Source organism: Lissotriton helveticus, chromosome 2_2 (assembly GCF_964261635.1).
Source record: "Lissotriton helveticus chromosome 2_2, aLisHel1.1, whole genome shotgun sequence".
NCBI lineage: Eukaryota > Metazoa > Chordata > Amphibia > Caudata > Salamandridae > Lissotriton > Lissotriton helveticus.
The window spans coordinates 152,084,261-152,104,127 of NC_136060.1; the positions used below are offsets into that span (position 1 = coordinate 152,084,261).

A 19,867-nucleotide genomic window follows, 5' to 3' on the forward strand; every position below is an offset into this window, starting at 1 on the left:
TACAAGCGCAATGAGAAATACAGTTATCACAATATTGACTTTGAATCTGCACTCAGGGTACTTTTTTACCCTAGAAGTGACAACTGGCTTCTACCACTATGTCTAAAAATGACGAAACTGTATTATGGTGCAAATTTTGCCCATAACGTTTAAATCAGTAAAGCAGATTTTCAGTATTCATTACAGATGTGCACTATGAATACTCACTCCCATTATAAGGAAAACACCAGGTCAGCACCCCATGATTTAAACGGTAGTCTTATGATCTCACCTTTCGCACATATGTAAACATGTGTGCTCATTTAACCATTCCGGAGCCTCTTGCTGTAGCTGTGCTGTGCAGCAGGGGGCAGATCGTAAAAGGTGGACAGCAGCACCTAGCACTTTCAGGCCATTTCCTCAGAAATGACTGTGAGTGAGACATATATAGTAAAATTCACTCACAGTAAAAGTCCACAACTGGGTAGTCAAAAAGCAGAAAATCTTGGGCAATAAATTGACTGAACAATGCTGTACCAGCCGCTTGGTTCTCCCCAAAGGGACCCTAATGCTGGGTGAGCTGGATCCTCCCAGGGCTGTTCCTTAGCTGCTCTTCAGTTCTCCCCAAAAGGCCAACACAATAATACTAGGGATGTGCCTAGAGCTCCTGCACCCTACTGATGGTCTATGTCCAATGTTGCTAGCATTACAAATTGATTGCTCCTCGTTTGACCAAGGAGCCCATTCACAGTAGCACATATTCACTATTCCTCAAGCTACATCTTAGCAGGTTACCGATTGAACCCATAGGTTCACCACTCTGTCACACTTAAATTTTTCTTGAGAGGCACCTTAGTTGCACATCATCTTATTCCATTGGCCCTCTACGGTGGGGGGTTGGTGGTACTCGATTATATCCAGGTCTGTGATCCCACTGCTCATCAGCTATCTCAGCTCACTAACTGCATTATATGTTTAATATGTTAGTGTAGTACATGAACGGCTCACAGTATAACCTACCAGCCTACTACTGTAGTGTCAATTCATGTTCCAAGCACTTCACCACAACCACTTGCAATTTCTTAAAGTGGATTTCTAATATGATATCTATCAATCCCTGGGCTGCTCTTTCATCATTTCAGAGTCTGGTCCATCGGCACCTATGTACGATCCTAGCAATCATTGATTATACAAAGCAAGACGCAAGAATGAGCATAGTATTCAACATGAGTAGTTTGTCAAATGCCAATTTGCAGTTGAAAAAGTTAAACAAGCAAATGCAAATTAATTTCATATATATATACAAAGTCCTATGCTGCAAATATTCATCCAGCGCTGTTGTATGCCCTAATTATTGACTAAACATCCACAATGGATGGCCATGGCTCATGTGCTGTTGGAAACATAGGTACTACGGGACATGATCCAGGTGCAATTTTCAGACTAGCCACATAAGCAACATTAAATAATTCTACAAGAAACTCCTTAACATAATTAATGTTCATCTCTTATGGAGCTAGGACTGACACCAACACGCAGTACCCACACCGGGAACCTTAGGATCAATAGCAAAACTTATCATGACTGCACAAGTGTAAGCAGTCACCGCCTCATGTTCCCATACCCAGAAGATGCTGAGGGTGATTTTCAAATGGCTCTACTGAACTACTGGAACACCCTCTATGCTGGGATCAACAAAAAAACGTACCAAAAGGCTGCAGACCATTTAGAACTCAGCAGCAGAATCACTCTCGACCTCCAATGCCACAATCACATAAAACTACACCTGAAGGGGAGATGCTGGATACCCATACACAAATGAGCACAATTCAAACTCCTCACCCACACTTTCAAGGCACTATATAACACTGGCCCAGCTTCCCTCAAAAATAACATCTACTTTCATATACCTTCCAGACTCCTCTACCCATCTGGACTCTTACTTGCACACATGCCATGCATTAGGAGAGACAATTTGGCAGTCAAGCCTTCTCCTACATTGCTTCTAAAGTGTGGAACGACCTGCCACTACACATGAGTCCCCTTCTACTTTCTTGAATACCATAAGAACCTGAAGACCCGGGTCCCACCAGGTCCTGGATTTGCTATATTCCCACTTGCTTTCCTTCAGAATGCCCTCCCAGCTAATAGTGTCCTCTAAAAATCTGCATAGACTTTGCTGCTGAGTTTCCCAGGTATATGCATGTAGTGCTGCTCCATTCCAGATTTTTCCAAGGAATTCTGGTGCTTGAAGCCTAATTTTAAAATGAAGTAAACAAGACTACAATTTTCAAATAAACAACCTGGACTGGAGCAGCGCATCAAGCTTGGACCTGGAAAACTTGGCTGGGCTGCATAGCAAGGAGTGTGCCTATCTGGCCCTACTCTGAACTCACCTTGTGCTTGCCAATCAAATATTTTCCCACAATTATGAACAAGGACTTTTGTGTATTCCTTTTGATGGATTCATTCACTTGTCATGTAAAATACATAGAAATTGCATTGAGTGTAGTGTACATAACTTTGAAGTGTTTTTTTGGAAAAAGCAAGATGCAGAACAGAAGAAGTCTGACAGAAGTTCCACAACAATTCCACGATTGTCCCTAGCATGATCTTTGTATAGTTTGCGTAATTACATTGCACATGTGGGCGAAGTGAAAAAGATCTTTGTATGTAGAAAAGGAGGTTTTAAAGGGCCACTTCGGAAGGACTTAGGGTGGCAGAAATAAACATGTTAATGAGAGTTGTGGTGATAAGGGGCTTATGGGTAAAGTAGATGAAACCCGCACTAGAAGTAACTTAATAGGACACAATTGTCTTAAAGTAACAACATAGATTAACTTAAACACCATTGTGGAAACGTGGTCTGATGCCTTTAGGGAGAGTTGGAATAGAATTTGAGAAGATTAAACATGCTCGAAGCGGCAACACCTTGGTCTTTTAGTTGTGGGAGAACTCAGATGTGTACTGTTTCACTATTTTTGATGGGGTCTATAGTGTTAATCAGAGTTTTGGAGGATGGGAATTTGAGTTGGTGCCGGCTCTGTCAGATTTTGAGCAGGTTTAGCCCATAGTACTTGAGGTTGGGATACTGTGGTTCTGAAAATGCATCCCACAGATGCAGGGTGAAGGGTGAAGAATGGAACCATAATAGAAAGTGCTGAACGATGTCGTTCTTTTAGTTTAGTAGCAGTGGATGAAAGGAAAATGTTAAGCATTAGGTGGTACATGTCCAGCTGCAGAGTACAGAGTAAATGAATAAGCAAATCAGAAGTGCAGAAATGGGTTTTACTGGAGTAGATTTCTAGAAAAGTCAGGCCATTCTCTTTAGTACTAAAAGATGCAACAGCAATGCTACACACATCATTGAAACTGAACATCACACATCGCTACACACTTCACTGAAGTCATATGAATATTACGCTTATTTGCATATTTTGTGGACATTGTGATGAGCCTGCAACTGTATTCTGCATTTACTAATCAGAAAAGGCGTATTAGTTCGTTCTAGTTTAGTGCTTGAAGCAGTATAAACAATATTAGAAAACTCTCCTTCTCTAGAGATGCAAGAGCTATTTATAGTTTAAAAAAAATCATTATAGATTGTTATTGTGATTTGTCTCTAATAATTGTACAGCAATGGAAAATAGAATACGTTATTTGCCAATATGCCGTTTTGTTGATGTAGAAATGTCTTCTTAAACATTTACAACATTTTTCTTTACCTTTACAGATGCCTATACAACCTCTGAAGTTACCTATAAGTGGACTTACAATGCAACTGATTCAGTTGAAGTTGCAGAAGATGGCTCTCGGTTAAACCAATATGATCTCTTAGGACATTTAGTTGGAAAAGAGACAATTAAATCAAGTACAGGTGAATAAGAATAAGTATTGGAAAACAGACCATTTTACAAATGTCAGAAATGATATATGTTTATGTATATGTTATATGTTTCCCAAAGTCCTGCACTATAAAATTGTCGATGTTTTCATTAGTTTAGCTAGAATTGCCATCCCTGAATCCTGGTTTTCTGAAAAACCTGACTGGAGGAAATCAACAGAGTCTACCGGACCTCTGCTAGTTGCCGATGCCCGTATATGGAACCTAAAACCTAATTGTCTAACATTAGAATGTAATCCCTATAAATCCCTAAGGAATAGTGTTTCATTACTCCTAGCCTTCACATCCAGGTTTTGCAATTTCTATGTCTTTCAATAATTTTTTCCAAAATCTTTAGTTATGAGCTTTATTTGAGCATTGCAATACAGAATACGACATAACAACGTAGCCCACACCAGCACAGCATTTAAGTGCTGTCATGGTTGGTATACCATTTTTTGACAGAGTATCATAACAGTGACATTTGGAAAACATTGCATCCTATTAAGTAGCAGCCCAAATCGTCCTCCATCACCCCCCCCTCCCATCCCTTTCTATTATCCAGTGTCTACAGTGCACCACCTTCCTCCCTGACAATCCTCACTGTTTAGTAGGGCACATCCAATCTCAAAGCCACAAGCCTCTTTGAGCAGTCATTGATTCGTGGGGCTGTCCCCCATTAGATACTCTTCCTGTTGCCCCTGAAGGAGAGTCTCCAGCAGGCTATGTCCTCCTCTGCCCCCATTTCTTGTCACACCTTACATAGTCTTATCCCCTCTGCCAATGCCCACTCCCCCTGGTCCCTGCATCTCTTAGTGAGTTGGACCCCAAGTTGAGAGCCAGTGGATCTCTATCTGGCGTTTGGCCAGAAGGAAGCACTGTGTGAGAATTTGTGTCACATTTTGCCGTCTTTAGGTTAAAGTGAGTCAGTTTAAAGCGTTTATTGATCGTCACCTCCTGTACCTGTGCACAGGCTGTTGTCCATTCTTTGTCGGACGGAGGTGTTGGTAAATCTTCCTCCCAAGCCTGGCGGGCACATAGTGGGGTCAGCGATCTATTATTTTTAGGGTTGCGTTTAATCGTGACTCTAATCTCCTCCCTACCCCCATCCAGTAATATAACCGGGGTTGCTGACGGAAAGTCTCTCCTTACCTCCCTAGCTGTGTGTATTAGTTTAGCAAACTAGAAGAACTGCTGGGGGTAATTCCACATGCCTCACAGGCCTTGTTAAATGAGATAAATGTATCCCCTGGGAAAGGTCACCCAGTTCTGGACACCCTCCACTTTATCACGCTGACAGCGACATTAATTCCCATATGTGCCAAAGGGATTGCAGCTATTCAATTGGTAGCATTATGCTAAAAGGTGGGAATTTAAGTACACCTTTAACTGCCACTTCCCAGTCTGAAGCCACTTGTGCTTTCACTAGTAGCGTGTGGAGGAGTTGCGGGCTCCTCTCATCAGGTGCATCAGGAGGTCACCATCCTGGAGGTCCTCTATCATTACGTAGTTTCCCAGTTTGGGTCCCTAGAGCACCACTTCACTTCATGCTTCAAGTACGCAGTAATAAAATAGAGCTCCTGATCTGGAAGTTCTATACCCCCTCTGTCCGTTTCATCTTCAATAGAGATTGGCGTACTCTGTTTTCTATTAATAAATAAAACAAGTTACATTGTGCGCTGCATCGCCGATTTGGCGTTGCAGCGCGCACAATGTAATTCAGTTTTTTTTGTATTTATTTACTCAACTCCGTTCAGCCGTATTCCAGAGTTTACTACCCACCTCCCTGCCCCTCCCCCACCCCACCGCCCCACAGCACTCCCTCGAGGCGCCGCCACTGTCCGGGGGCGCTGTGCAGTCTGAAACATTTCACTAATCCCTGCCACACAAAATCTTGCTGCTCCTGTGGCGTCTTCTGTCTGCAGAACTAGAAGGCCTGTTTGCCTGTTGCTCACCACGCTCTACCTGGAGTAAGTTAACCCGGTCAAGGGTCACTGCAGAGGACTGCCACCATTTTGTTTGTGTGGGTGTGGGACGGGGTCTCCAAAGTTGTGCCATCCATGTGGCAGCCACGGAGGATTCAAGGGCGGGAATGTTGTCTAGTGGTCTTCCCTCTCAGGCATAGCAAATTACAGGCAGCACAGGGCTCAGGTGTGCCAGTTTGATGGCGTATTCCGAAAGTGGCTGCCAGAGCAAAGCTCAATACCAGCCATATTGCGAGGGCAGCCCCCCTAATGTCTTTCAATGATTACATAAATGTACTTTTCAGTTTAAAAATCGGGAGCAGATTTAGTAACTCTGGGCAAAGCACTACGCTATGTTTGCGTAGTTTACGCTACTTTGCACTACGTGAAGTGCACGTAGTACAGTGCAAACACGAGTGGCGTAGTGCAGCAGTCATTTTTTGCTTGCTCGCGGTCCTCAACGTCAAGTTGGCGCCCCCTAGCAAGCAAAATGACATCCCGGGGAGACAAATTGCCGATCGCGAGCATGGAAAAAAAACTCCAGGCGAGATTTTCAACGCGGGGAGGTCAGGTTTCTCATTGCGAGTGGTCGCTTATGCTCGCAACCGCTCGTTATGAGAAACTACCAGTCTGCTTTGAGAAAGCTGCAATGTCTTGGAGGAAGGCCTTGCTGCTTGTAAGCTACTAAGGCTAAGATTGGGACTTCTCTTTCAAACCTGTTCGTACTTTCAAACACTAGGTTGTTTTGACTGAGTGGGTGTAAAGGCACACCTATTATCAAGGACCAACACCTCTATATCCGCAGTATAGCAATCAGATTTCCTACAACCCTAAAATATAATAATGTCATATTAGAGGTCCATTGTAACACTTCATATTTACTCACCTTGAGCATGAATGAACTGTCATGCTCCAATATCTGCAGACTATTGTATTAAATCTTAGGTGCACTTACCACATACATGTGTCCTGTCCCCATAACTTGTGCTAGCACAGTTATGCAAGAGGGCACATGTGATTCACTATTTTATATAATCTGTCCAACCCCAGCATTTGTCAGTGACACTGAGAAAAATAAATGATATCTCTGTATATTTGACTGTGGTACTTCTTCCCGGGGGCATGAATGGACTTCTAGGCACTTCCCTGTAACAATGAAATACTCACAAACTTGTTTTAATAATGGCTCATTTTTGGTGCTGTGGTGATAACGCACATGATACAATTTCATAATATGACATCGAAAAGAAACTGTAAGAGAAACAGACAATTAGCACAATGCAGATATCATTCTAATGTGCTTTTTCCAATCAAAAATGTGTAAGATACCTCAAAAGAGTGGCATACATTGTTATTAGCAAAAGCTGCTATTCCATTGTGTAAAGTCAAGCGACTCTTGTGCCACAACCAATTGCAGGTTTAGGGGCCCATCATGTGCATTACTGTACACATTATGGCACAGTCCAAAGTGAATTTTTGTTTGTAGAAGTGCTTAAAATTTAAAGCAACAATTCAGGTCTAGATTTTGAACAAAAGATGGCAAAATGGAGTTGAATGTCGGTTGAAGAGATTACCAAGAAATGAGGTGTGTGGAATTCCTTAATGGGGGTCTAGGTCTCCTGGTCAGTGCTCGATAGTCCAGGGGAGTGCTCCTTTTAAGAGCAAGGCCCTCACCCACGCGAAGAGGTGTCATTCTTCAACATCAGGCAGCTCCTCATTGGACCAGGGCTGCAATGCTCAACGGGCCCCTCAAGGGGGCTCTTTACCGGAGTTCTTTTCTTTTTTGCAGACGAGAAGAGTGAGGTGCAAATGTGGTGTGCAGGTGTGAGTAGAATGAGGGGCGGGTATGTGTACTAACATTTTTTAAAGACAAACCAAAAACTAATCTTAATTATCAGGTCTCTTTATCATAACTAAAAACATGATTTGTGAGCTAGTGTTAGATATAATGGTCTATATAGGCTCTAACTAGTATAAGTCTAGGTTCAACATGTTTCATGCCTCTTACTGTCCGCAAGGATCATGGCCTTTCATCAGGACCAATTGAACTTCATCTACTCAAATAGGGGTCACTTGTGAAATATGTGTAAAACATGCCCTGTATACCTTTCATAACTATGTAGTGTGTTTCTTTGGTGCAGATCCAAAATGTATTAGGTGGATGACCCCAGTCAGACCGTTTAGAGCATTCCCCTAGACTATTGTGAACTGACCAGGAGACCTAGACCCTCATTATGGAACTGCACACTTCTCATTTCTTGATTCATCTGAAGGGCGCGTGTGATGAACCTCTCACTAGCCCTAGTCCATCCTTCCCAGATATTGATTGTTGAGGAGAATACTGAACATGTAACTCTTTGTCCATTCATTCCACATCACAGCAAAGTAAGCGTGTACCTTGACACTGTGATAATGCTGAGACTCCTAGCTGCCTAGCAGTGGCGTAGCAAGGTCAGGTAGTACCCGGTGTAGAAAAGTTCTTGTCACCCCAGGCTTGACAAAATGGCAAAAATATGTTTAAAGCAGATAATTTTGCCATTTTGTCCCCCACCAGTGATGACACCCGGGGCATCCTGCACCCAACGCACCCCCCTTCCTACGCACTGCTGCCTAGCATTGTTTGGTGAGATACAAACGGTGCTGCTGGTGATAATGCGTTGCAATAAATTAACAGATTCTTTGGGCACTAACAGGTTTAGCAAACTTAAGGTTCGCTATTGATAATTTAGAAACAGGTGTAGCCTATCTTTAAATAAAGTCTACTGTTTATTTCAGTGCTCTTTTAGTGGGTTCCCTAGAAGGTCCTTTTAAGAAGAATGTTCATCTTATCAGACTGTGACAAGCTATAACAAAGAGGAAAGTGAAAACTCTGTTGTATAACGTTGTATTTATTTTGCTCGCCACTTATTTATGAAGTTAGCTTGAAAATGTGTCTATAGTGTACAACTCAATTCATTTGGGTGTTATTGGAGAAAATCAAAAAATGATAAGAAGTAGATGTTACAGACCTTGATATGAACACTGAACACTAAAACATGCATAAACGTTATCTTAACTGTAGACTTTAATTAATATGATAACTGTGATTTATATTTAGTTTCAAATAGACATCATAAAGCACTGACAAAAACTGTCGATTTCACCATTCATTATTAAATACATGCAGTCCAGCTTTAGTATAGCACCAAATATTTTCTGGACCCTCTCAGGTTCTCGTTTATGACCTCATTACAAATGATCTCTATATCCCTGTTATTTCTCTCGGTCTGATTTACCATTACCCAGGGATCTGTTATTTTTGGAGCTATCGAAATAAAATGGGCATGGGGAATTAAGATGCATCATGATAATTTTCACATGTTTTCCCTAGACTTTGGGTACTTATAGCAGGTGAAATCTCTGGGTCAAATATCAGTGTGCATCGTTGTTTCCTCTGAACTCATAACTCCAGTATGCCTGGTATTAGATCGTGCATCCTTGGTGTAGTTTCCCCTCTCTTTTTGCCTCTGCCTCCTGTATTTTTGCTGTGTACTGGATTTCGTTTTTGCTGGTCTAGATGCTTGGGCACTTTGCCACTGCTAATCAGTGCCAGAGTGCAAGTGCTCCCTATGTAAATTGTGGTTATGGATTAGTGTTTTCCTTATTGGCTTATTTGATTCACCTTTAAGTCCCTAGTACAGTACCCTCTGTGTGCCCAGGACCTTTAAATCAAAGGCTGCTAGTGGGCTTGCAGCACTGGTTGTACCACCCACACAAGCAGCCCTTTAAAGGGTTCTCTGACCTGCCGCTGCAGTTGTGACTGCCATATTGACCTGGCACGTGCACCCACTTGCTAGGCTAAAATCTTCCCTTTTTCTTACATGTAAGGCACCCCGTAGGTGGGCCCAAGGTACCCGACTGGGCAGGGTGTAGTGTAGGTAAAAGGTAGGACATGTGCTGGTGTGTGTGACATGTCCTGATAGTGAAATACTGCCAATTTCTTTTTTTACTACTGAGAGGCTATCTGTCCCATAGGATAAAATGTAGACACTTTGTTACATCTTACAAGTATAACTTCCCATTGGGACAAGATAGACAAATAGAGTTTGGGCCCTGAACTCTGAACTTAACAACCCATCCTTTAGTAAAGATGGTTTTTAATTTGTGGGTTTGAAAATGGCACTTTTAGAAAGGCTGCATTTTCCTGCTCAACCATCCTGTGTGCCTCTTCTGGGTTGTGCATTGACAGTCTGGCTTTGTAGTGACAGGGGCTGGGGATGTGCATTTGCCGTAGACAGCCACTGAGGGGGGTGAGGTGTGTCCTGCCTTTCCTGAATGAGTCAGGGCTGGGCTGGGCTGAATAGACCAGAGCTGCATTTAGAGTAGTGGGTGGAAATTTCCTTACACCTGAGTAGGCCTCCTGTCTCAACATCCTGCCGGGAATCTGGACCAGAGAAGACAGAGCTGGTTTGGATTGAGCTAAGAGACTCTCTGCCACAAGAGAACAAAGAAAAATGTGGTATAAATATTGGGGCCCAGACTCTAGAACTTTAGATTACTTCTGGGCTCAAGAGAAACCTCTGCCAAAGAGAAAAGCTGGGAAAGCTGAAAGAGATGGACTGCCACTCTGATGTGTGCTGTGTGAGGTTTGCCTGCAGTGGCTGTTTCTGCCAAGGAGAGAACAAAGACTGAATTTTGCTGTTTAACATGCATGAAGAAGATTTCCAAAGGCTTGGTGTAGAGCTTGCCTCCTGTTCTGACGTCTCAGGGACACAAAGACTTTGTTTCCTCCGTCCTCTTGCACCCGGAACCGCTGTTTCAGCTGCTATAGAGGGAAATAGCAACACCGATGCCTGGTAGCGATTTCATTACCTGCAATGAAGCTGTGGTCACCACTTGTTAAGTGCACAACGCACTGCCCCAATTTGCACCACAGCTTCGACCTCACCGACGCCAGTGCTTCATCATCGCAGAGGCTATACCTGTCATGTGTGACCTCCGGAATCCATTGACCCTGCATTGTTATAAGGAACCAATGCCTTGACACCACACCAATGGCAACTCCCCAGCTACAGTAAGGAACTGATGCCTCACCTCCCTGCATTGCAGTAAGGAACCAACGCCTCACGTTCCCTGTGGTTGTAAGGAACCGCCACTGCCCCGTGCCAACAAAGCAGCACCTCCCCGATGCTGTGCACCGTCTTTGTTTTCATTATCAAGTACTGTTCTTTGGGGTCTGTGTGAACCCAGGCCCGTAGCTGTGAACCCCGACGTCAGGGCCGCACTTTGGGATTTTCATCTGTCATGCTGCGTAATAACACCAGGTGGAGCTATTTCTTGCTACAGGCTGTATTTTGGGAAATAACAAATTTTTGGGGATATCTTGATATATGCATTCTTGATTTTTGTCGTTTTGGTCTTGTTGTATTTAGGTAAAGATTTCCTATGTTTCTAACCTTGTGTGATGTCTATTTGTAGTGTTTTCTTTGCATTACTGTACATGTGCACAAATACTTTACACACTGCCTCTGAGATAAGCTTTTCTGCTCGTGCCAAGCTACCAAGGGGGTGAGCAGTGGTTGTCTAAGGGCGTAACTCCCTTACCCTGACTAAAAACAAGGTTCCGCACTTGTACAAAGGTGCAAACCATTGTCAACTAGAGACCCCTTTCTGACACACCTGCTAAATGATATAATTGAGTCCGTCAAAATTAATGGGCCCTTGTAATGTGGGCCCTGGGTCTAATCATTGAAGAAACTCAGTGAAATTGGCTCCCTGAACATTTCGTCCCCTACTTCATATATTGAGACAGTATTCTGCATCAGATCCAGAAAATATTGTGACTGTTTTACCACAAGAAAATGAATGGAAGTACCATGTGCAAAATGCGTGGTAGTAAATAGAGTGCACAAGATGTGGCATGTTATTCCTGATATTTGTGCAGCTGAACGTTAAACCATGAAGCAATACAATAGCGTAAAATACTTATTGCATCCCTGTATTACCACAGATTTTAATGTCACTGTCTAATTCAGCCTGTGGATGAAGATACCTAGGGGTGTATTTTTTTTGTTTTACTGTGTTATTCTTTGATCATTGTATTTTGTTTAATCAATTCTATTTCGGGTTCATGCTCTTGGTGAACGTCAAACTGTTTTTACTGAGTTTTAATGTAACATCTTCACAGCATAGATGCAGCACAATGGTACCGAACTGAGTGTGCGATGTGAGGACTTCTACTTGCAAGATTGATTTGCTGCTTTGATGTTCTTTATGTTATTCATCAGGTGAATACACAGTTATGACAGCTCATTTCCACCTGAAGAGAAAAATTGGCTATTTTGTGATTCAGACATACCTCCCCTGCATCATGACAGTCATCCTCTCTCAAGTGTCATTCTGGCTGAACAGAGAGTCTGTCCCTGCAAGGACTGTCTTCGGTGAGTAAATGATTCAGGACAATCTGTGGGCTGTAGTTACTGCAAGGCGGCACTGGTTGTAATTAAGATGTATGTTGAACACAGTGATGTAGCGTACACTTCATATTCAGCTAATGGTGTCATGATATTTAGTCATTTCTCACTGTCCTTTCAATATTTCACTGCCCTTCCTGCACGAAGTATTTATGCTTGCAGTAATGCTACTTATAATGATGGATCACGGAATATATTTTTCTTGCATTTCGATGGCATGGCTGTTGCTAAAATCAACTTTTTTTTATTTTGAAGAGTAGGAATGAATATATATCATTAAAAAAAAGTGAAAATTCGCGACATTTCATCGTTTCTGTTCTTATGAATATCGCTGTTCAATTACTCACATCATCTGATTCATATTAGGAAGGATTGTTGAAGTTGCAGATTCCTTTCCTATACATCCCTGTTAGTGCACATATTGAAAAAAATATTTCGTGAAGACTGATAAAACAATCAATCATGGGCCTGTGTGTGCTGTTTTTAGAATCGACGTGTCATAATTACAGTCATATTTACTCTAGGACAATTTGACATTACTGTGAACGTGCAGGCCTCTGTGGGCATGTTTAGACTCACACAATTAGCTATCTGTGAAGAGAAGCCTGGCATCAGACATCTTCTGAAATAGCTCCCGGGGGAGACGAGGAGAGATAGAAACAGCATCCCCTGGAAGGTGTTTAGAATCTCATTAGTGCCACATTTCTGCAACCTTATCTTGATAAAGTAAGAGTACCTTCGCCCCTGCTCTGCAGTAGAGGGACGACCATCATAGTTCAGACTCATTCAAGTATTTTCCAAGGTCTTGCTTTTGTTCACCGGACATTCCAATACCTTCTGACTATAACCAGATTCTCCATGGGACCCGCACTGAGCATTACCTGATTATTTGAGGTGGACGAAGGGGAAATAAATGACAGAAGGCTCTTACTACACATTAGCACATAGATTCATCAAGCATTTTTGCGAGCGCAAACGGTGCGAATCGCAAAATTCGGCCGTTTGCGGCCGCAAAAATTGCATTTGAGATTCATCAATGGGTCATGTACTCGCAATGTGAAAAATCGCAAATAATTGCGATTTTTCAAATTGCGATCGCATTTAAGGAATCTCAATTAGAGATTCCTTAAATGCTATTCATGATCCATTTCTGAATTGCGAATTCGCAATTTTTGGCCGCTATTTACCGCGAAGTCTGACTTCGTGGTAAATAGCGAAAACTTAGAAAAATGCACTTTAGTGCATTTTTCTAAGTTGGATGTTACACACACACATGTCCTTTGGACATGTGTGTGCGCAACATCAGTCTATATTTTCATTTCAGGGGTGCTACAGGGTGTCCTTTGGACACCCCTGGCACCCTTGAAATCGCATCCTTATTTGCGATTAGCAAATTGCTAATCGTAAATAAGGAATAACTCCCCATTCATTCCTATGGGCCTTTCGCAAATAAGGAACATGTAGAAATCGCAATTATTTTTGCGATTTCTACATGAATCCCATTTTGCGAGTCTTTAATAGCGATTCCTTAATAATCGCTATTAAGGACTCGCAAAACGGGACATTGATGAATCTAGGTGATAGACCCTGAAGTCATGGTTTGGGAAATTGTAGGTGCAGATTGTGAAGCTCCCAGTTATGAGCTAGATTCGGTAATCAGCAGCTGTGCAAGCTTATACCAGTACTAAGCTGCAGACCTCTGAATGAGGCACGGGGCGCAATCTGTGTGTGTTTTCTCTCATTCTGGAATGTGGCAATTCGCCTTTTGCTCTAATTGTCCACCCCATTAGCATCGCATCTTACATGTTGCAAATCTGAAGGTCATACACCCAAGTCAGATTCAAACTGGAGTGCTAACTAAGCACAAACTAGAGTTCACACCTAAAACGGAATTACCAGCCTAGTTAAATCTGGGGCTTTCATAGTTCTAATAAACACAAAAAAACAGAACTTGTGTGAAAATAGGGAACTCTATCAGTCTTGTAGCCGAGGTTGCCCACCTTACCGACTAAAATCAAATACCAGCACATCCATACCACCAATGTACATCTTACTGTTGGTCCTTCTTATCATCTTTTAAATTCGAAAGCAAATTCCTGTCAAACTCTTCTATTGTCAAGATCTTTACGGTCACAACGACAATTGAGCAATCTCAAAGGCGAGATGACAACTGCCCCCTACTATCCAGAACACTGCATCCGCTGTCTAAGATGGAAGGTTGACCATCCGAGCTTTCTGCCTCGCTGTGGGAGGTTAGTCAAGCAATCAGCAACACGATTTTCACATATGCTGTAAAAATGGAATGCTATTGTTAAGAAAAAGTTGTTTTATTTAATACCAATAACACTTTAACAATACATTAGCTATAAAATATGTAAGTAAAGTTAAAAAAATCAATTTAAATCATTTGTCAATAAAGCTACAAAATAACATTAAAGAAATACAGTTGTGACACTAATCACCCTTTTACACACAGTATATGCAGTTCGTCACCACTAACTGATTGTGAACTGTGTTCCATTGATAACTGATTACATTTCTGCCAGAATAGCAACCTCTACAGCTTAGTTTACGACCACGAGTAACTTTTCATTAGAAGAACAAACACTGTGAAATCAAATGTCTCCGTATTTGTGTTAAAGCGTAATGGGTACGTAAACCATGCTTTTAATCTCAGTTTAGGACCGGGATTTGCTGAAACATTGAAGCCTAGCTATTTAACCAGGGGTAGCTCCTCTGCTAAGGCAGAGGAGCGTCACCCCACTGCTCTAAGAGCAGAGCAAAATACAAATAAAATGATAATAACAGAACGTTATTATAATTTTATTTTTAGTCTGCCTTTAAGGTCTTTGTTAGTGCAGGGCTGGGCTGGGCGGCATGACACCAGCAGAGGGAGGAATGGTGGCTGCACCCTAAGAGTGTATGATGGTTTGGCCGGCCATCTCGGGCCGACCAAATTGTCATGCACACTGTGCATGTTCTCCACAGGCTGTACTGTACAGCCTGGGTGGAGAACATGCCCAGCCTCTCAGTCCCTCTCAGAACGCCTGTAGTAAGGCAGGGTCGTGATTGGCTGGGAGAGACTGGGAGCCTGACGGCTTCCGTTCCAGAGAAGAGGACGGAGGAGAGGCGGCATGTAGCTTCAGAATGCAAGTCTTTTTACATTTTTTCCTAACTCCCCATGTCCCCACCCCCCGCCACCATCTCCTATAAGCTGCAACTGCTAACGACCCCAAAGTACTAGCAACAGTGGCTAAGGTCCTCCAAACCCAGGTTGGCCAGATCCAGGAACGAAGAGGGGGAAAAAGCGAAAATAGATAAGTGCCTGGCCCTCAGGTTCAACTGGGGTGTGTGTGCACAAACACATAGGGCACACAAAGAGACCTACAAGGACCATGCTGTAATGATGTTATGGGGCTGCAATTATTTAGTTAGGGAGTTTTTCGGGCACACAATGAAGCGGTGGAACACTGCAGGCCAGTCAGCGTCCCAGCTGAGTCCACATAACCCCCACAGGGTATAATAACCCAGTATGTGTACCAGCCATAGATTTGTAAAGCTACAAAACATCTATTTCACTTAATTTTCCTAATGAAATATAAATTATTATATACAAGAGATAAGAAGCACAACAACACATCATAACAGTAGAGCGCAGAAGAATGGTGTTTCTGCAGCACTATAATGCCTAGTTTTCTACAAACTGGAACCCCCCAAGGAGTTAAGATGTCAGCTCCCTACATAATCATTCACTCACCCTTGAATTCTTTGTATATGGATAAGTCTGAATTTGCCAAGGAATGTCTTTTTGAAGCAATTGTTTTCATTTGTCTTCTGCCATGGCCTGCTCCTATTTCCCTACCAAGTTAACTTCCCTCTTGTCTCACTACCCTGCCACCAGCTGCTACACCTATCCTACTTCATCTAATTTAACCCGCCATCATTAGCAGTAGACAACGACATCCTTCAGCCTCCATTTCCACTCCTTCACATTCTTCTTCTCTGTGATACAAAGCTACTCACCCCCAGTTCAATTGTTGAGGTTTCTCTAATTCTACCTGATTACCTTCCACTGTCCTCACTCTGATAACTTAGAAAATCCCGCCCCAATTCTTCCTGGCTTTAACATGATCCATTCACCTTCGTCTCCATATTTATGTCTTCTCTCATTGCCTCACCCAACCGATGTTTCATTCTTTGTTTTGTTAATCCTTTAACCACACTGATATCGTTTTTGAGCTGCTACCCTTCCTCTCATCAAGACAGATGGGGTGTGGCCCGTGGTTTCATTCATTGTGGTGTAAAACCAACCCATGACTATTGTTTCAAGAGCTGAACAACTGTTACTACCATTGATAATGTACCTTTGATCTCTCTGTTGTTATGTTCCACCATACCATTGGCTTGAGGATTGTATAACATTTTTATATTGTAATCAACCCCACATCTCTAAACAATTCCTCAACTACTGAGATGCAAGTGAGTTTTCATTATGTGTCACAATACATTCTGATAATCCTTCTCTGCAAAAATAGAATGATGCTTATAGTGTTTCTGGAACACCACTATGATCCACTTAGTATATACACCTACTACTAAAGCTGCATATGTTACATGCTCAAGAAGAGTCATTAATAACCCGATGATATCCATGCACACATTGGCCCATCCATAATATGCTATATTGCACTTCCCCCCACTTTCAATTTCTTCTCACTTTTTAAACACACTACAATCCACTACCAATTCAACACCTACTTATGAACACCAGTCCACAAAAATCAATCTTGCACTCTTTTCCCACCATTGCCTGATTCATATATCCCCATGTGCTAGACCATCAGTATGCATAATACCTTAAGGGGAAGTACAAATCTGCCATTCAGCATCACCATACAGCGACATTTCATGCACTATCCTAAAGGTCTCACGTTTGTCTGGACACAACTCTCCTTTGTACATATTTTCCCTATGAATGTCTTGACTTACTTTATGATACTGTTATCCTCAACCACAGGATCCCACTCTTTGTTGAAAAAGGCATTATCAGAACCTTCTATTACATCACATGCATAGCTACCACTTCTTTAATTTCCAAATTCACCACTACCATCTTTTTTTGTTCTTGGATAACTGGGATAGATAACCAACCACCATATTTTACTAAACTGTGATGTTCTCATCACATAAGTAAACCCTTCCAATCTAGCTGCAAACCTTTCTAGTCTTGCAGAACAGATACCTGCTCCCCAGGATTGCAACATAAATAATCTTATCTGCTCTCAGCTCAATTATGCAACCCCATATGTATGTTCAAATATATTCAGTGCTCCAAAAAGCTGCCAAGGCCTCTTGCTTGATTACTGATCAGTTTCACACAGCCTAGGATCATGAACGATAAGCTAATGTAACAGTTTTTTCTTTCCCTTCATGAGATTGTGAAAGAGCAGGGGAAATTCTTAGCTATTCTCATCCAATGTGATGCAGATTATTTTCTTTAAGTTAAATAGAGTTAAAATAGATGACTAGGCAATGCAGTTTTTGATTATTCTCAAAAGCCTTCCTCTGTGCATCTCCCTTTTCAAAGGGTCCATCTTTTCTGAAACAATTCTCAAGTCCTCTGAATTGTTAGCAAAGGCTCGTGCAAATGTGTACATACTAGTCGATTAAGCCCTTAAACATCTTAATTAGTCTTTGTTCTCTAGAGCAGCTGCCACCTTGATTGCATTGAGTAGGTCTGTCTTTGGTCTCACACCTGCAACCACGATTAAATTGCGCAGTCTGTGCACTTCTTATTCCAAACTTCTACATTAATCTTTCTGTAATATCATCCCCTCCATTTCTGATGTATCCAATACCTCTTACAATATCATATGATCCTCTTTATTGGTCTTTCCTAAGACTTAAATGTTATCTTGAAAGAAAAAGACCCTGTCTAGCCTCCAGAAATAATTCTGTCATAATGCATTAGAAAATGCTCACTGCAGAAGGAAGTCCAAAAGGCAGATGACTGAACTGAAACACGTCTTCTGCAAGAATGTGGTAAGGGCTTTTGATTGGTGATGCAAGCGCTCCTCAAGCCTATTGTTGAGAAGTACTTGCTGTCGCTCAGCCACAACCCTGTCTCATTGATGTTTAGTAACACAAACTCTCCACAACATTATTTTCATTTAAACAATGAAGGTCAACTCAAGATCATAATTGTCATCAGCCTTCTTAGTGGTGACTACCTGTGCCAACCATTCCAAAGCTTCTAGCAGTTCAATTATCTCCTCTTGCACTGTTGTGAACCAGGTATGGGGACATTTTGTGTTGTTTTCACTGTGTTATTGCACAAAGAGTTGCAAAAATACTTTACATATTGCCTCTTAAGTTAAGACTGACTGCAAGCTACAAGAGGGTGAGCACAGGATAATCGCCATCACTACTTCACTTTAAAAAAAAAAAAATATTGGCATTTCACAAAAGATGACAATGCAAGATTACATCAACAGTAGTGTACACAAATGCAGTGGGTTCGTTTCACCCATAATGTAGCTGCTTAACCATGCTTTACAACATTGTAGCTTTCAGCGCTTCATGGAATATTGCACAAATGAATACGTTACCACATCTCGTGACCCGATACTTGAACATGCCTTTTATATCAACGTAATTCCATCACTTCACTTATCACCACTGGAACTCTCCTGACTTTATGCCTTAATGGTAAGATCTGTTTATTAATTTGTTTTTATGTACATAGCGCTTTAATGCTTGTAGCTTGCCCCCAAATAAACTCCTAGCATCTTCCAAAATGTCCACCACATTGGGATCTGCTACAATTATTGCCTGCACAAAAACCCTGGGGTTTATGATTATATGCAGATTGTTCTTGTCTACCTATTCCAGAATAGGGTGTTCACGCTTGGCTACTATATTCCCATTTATGTTCCTCTGCCTGAATTGTATGTCAGTCCACAAATAACCTACAACACATATATGCAACTACCAAGATAACACCTGGGGTTAATGTCCTAAGGATTTGGTTTCCTTGTTGGCCATAACGTACCAAGTGATTGTCTAGTACATCCTTAAAATAGACCTGACAGCCTTAGGGTAGTCTTCCCCCAACTTATTTGCCTGACTCCCTGCTTTTTTCTGAACACATTGCTGGTTTTAGGACTGCTAGCCATTGCTAAAATGCTTTTGCTCTCTCCCACTAACATTCTCCCAGTATAATTGACATGTTCCCAAATGGCATATTTAATTTACTTATAAGTCCCTACTAGAGTGCACTACATGTGCCCTAAGCCTGTATATTAAATGCTATTGGTGTGCCTGAAGCACTCATTGTACCACTCACTTATGTAGCCCTCTAATCGTGTCTAAGGCCCGCAGTTTCAAACTGCCACTTTGACCTGGCAAGGTAACTCTCTTGCCAAGCCTAAATCTTCCCTTTTCATACATATAAATCACCCCTAAAGTAGTCCCTGTCTACCCCCATGGCAGGGTGCAGATGTATTTAAAAGGCAGTACATGTACATTTAAGTTTTGCATGTCCTGGTAGTGGTTAAAACTCCCAAATTGTTCACTACTGCAAGACCTAT

General features: G+C 41.9%; 1 protein-coding gene across 2 annotated transcripts in view; it reads left to right on the top strand.

The window, feature by feature from the left end:
* Nucleotides 1–19,867, top strand: part of GABRA2 (gamma-aminobutyric acid type A receptor subunit alpha2) — a 567,584-nt gene that overhangs the window by 455,696 nt on the left and 92,021 nt on the right. For both annotated transcript variants that reach the window (XM_078678235.1, XM_078678236.1), the window contains 2 exons: nt 3,713–3,856; nt 12,093–12,245. In XM_078678235.1, the coding sequence (XP_078534361.1) occupies nt 3,713–3,856; nt 12,093–12,245 (297 nt within the window). The remainder of the gene's footprint in view (nt 1–3,712; nt 3,857–12,092; nt 12,246–19,867) is intronic.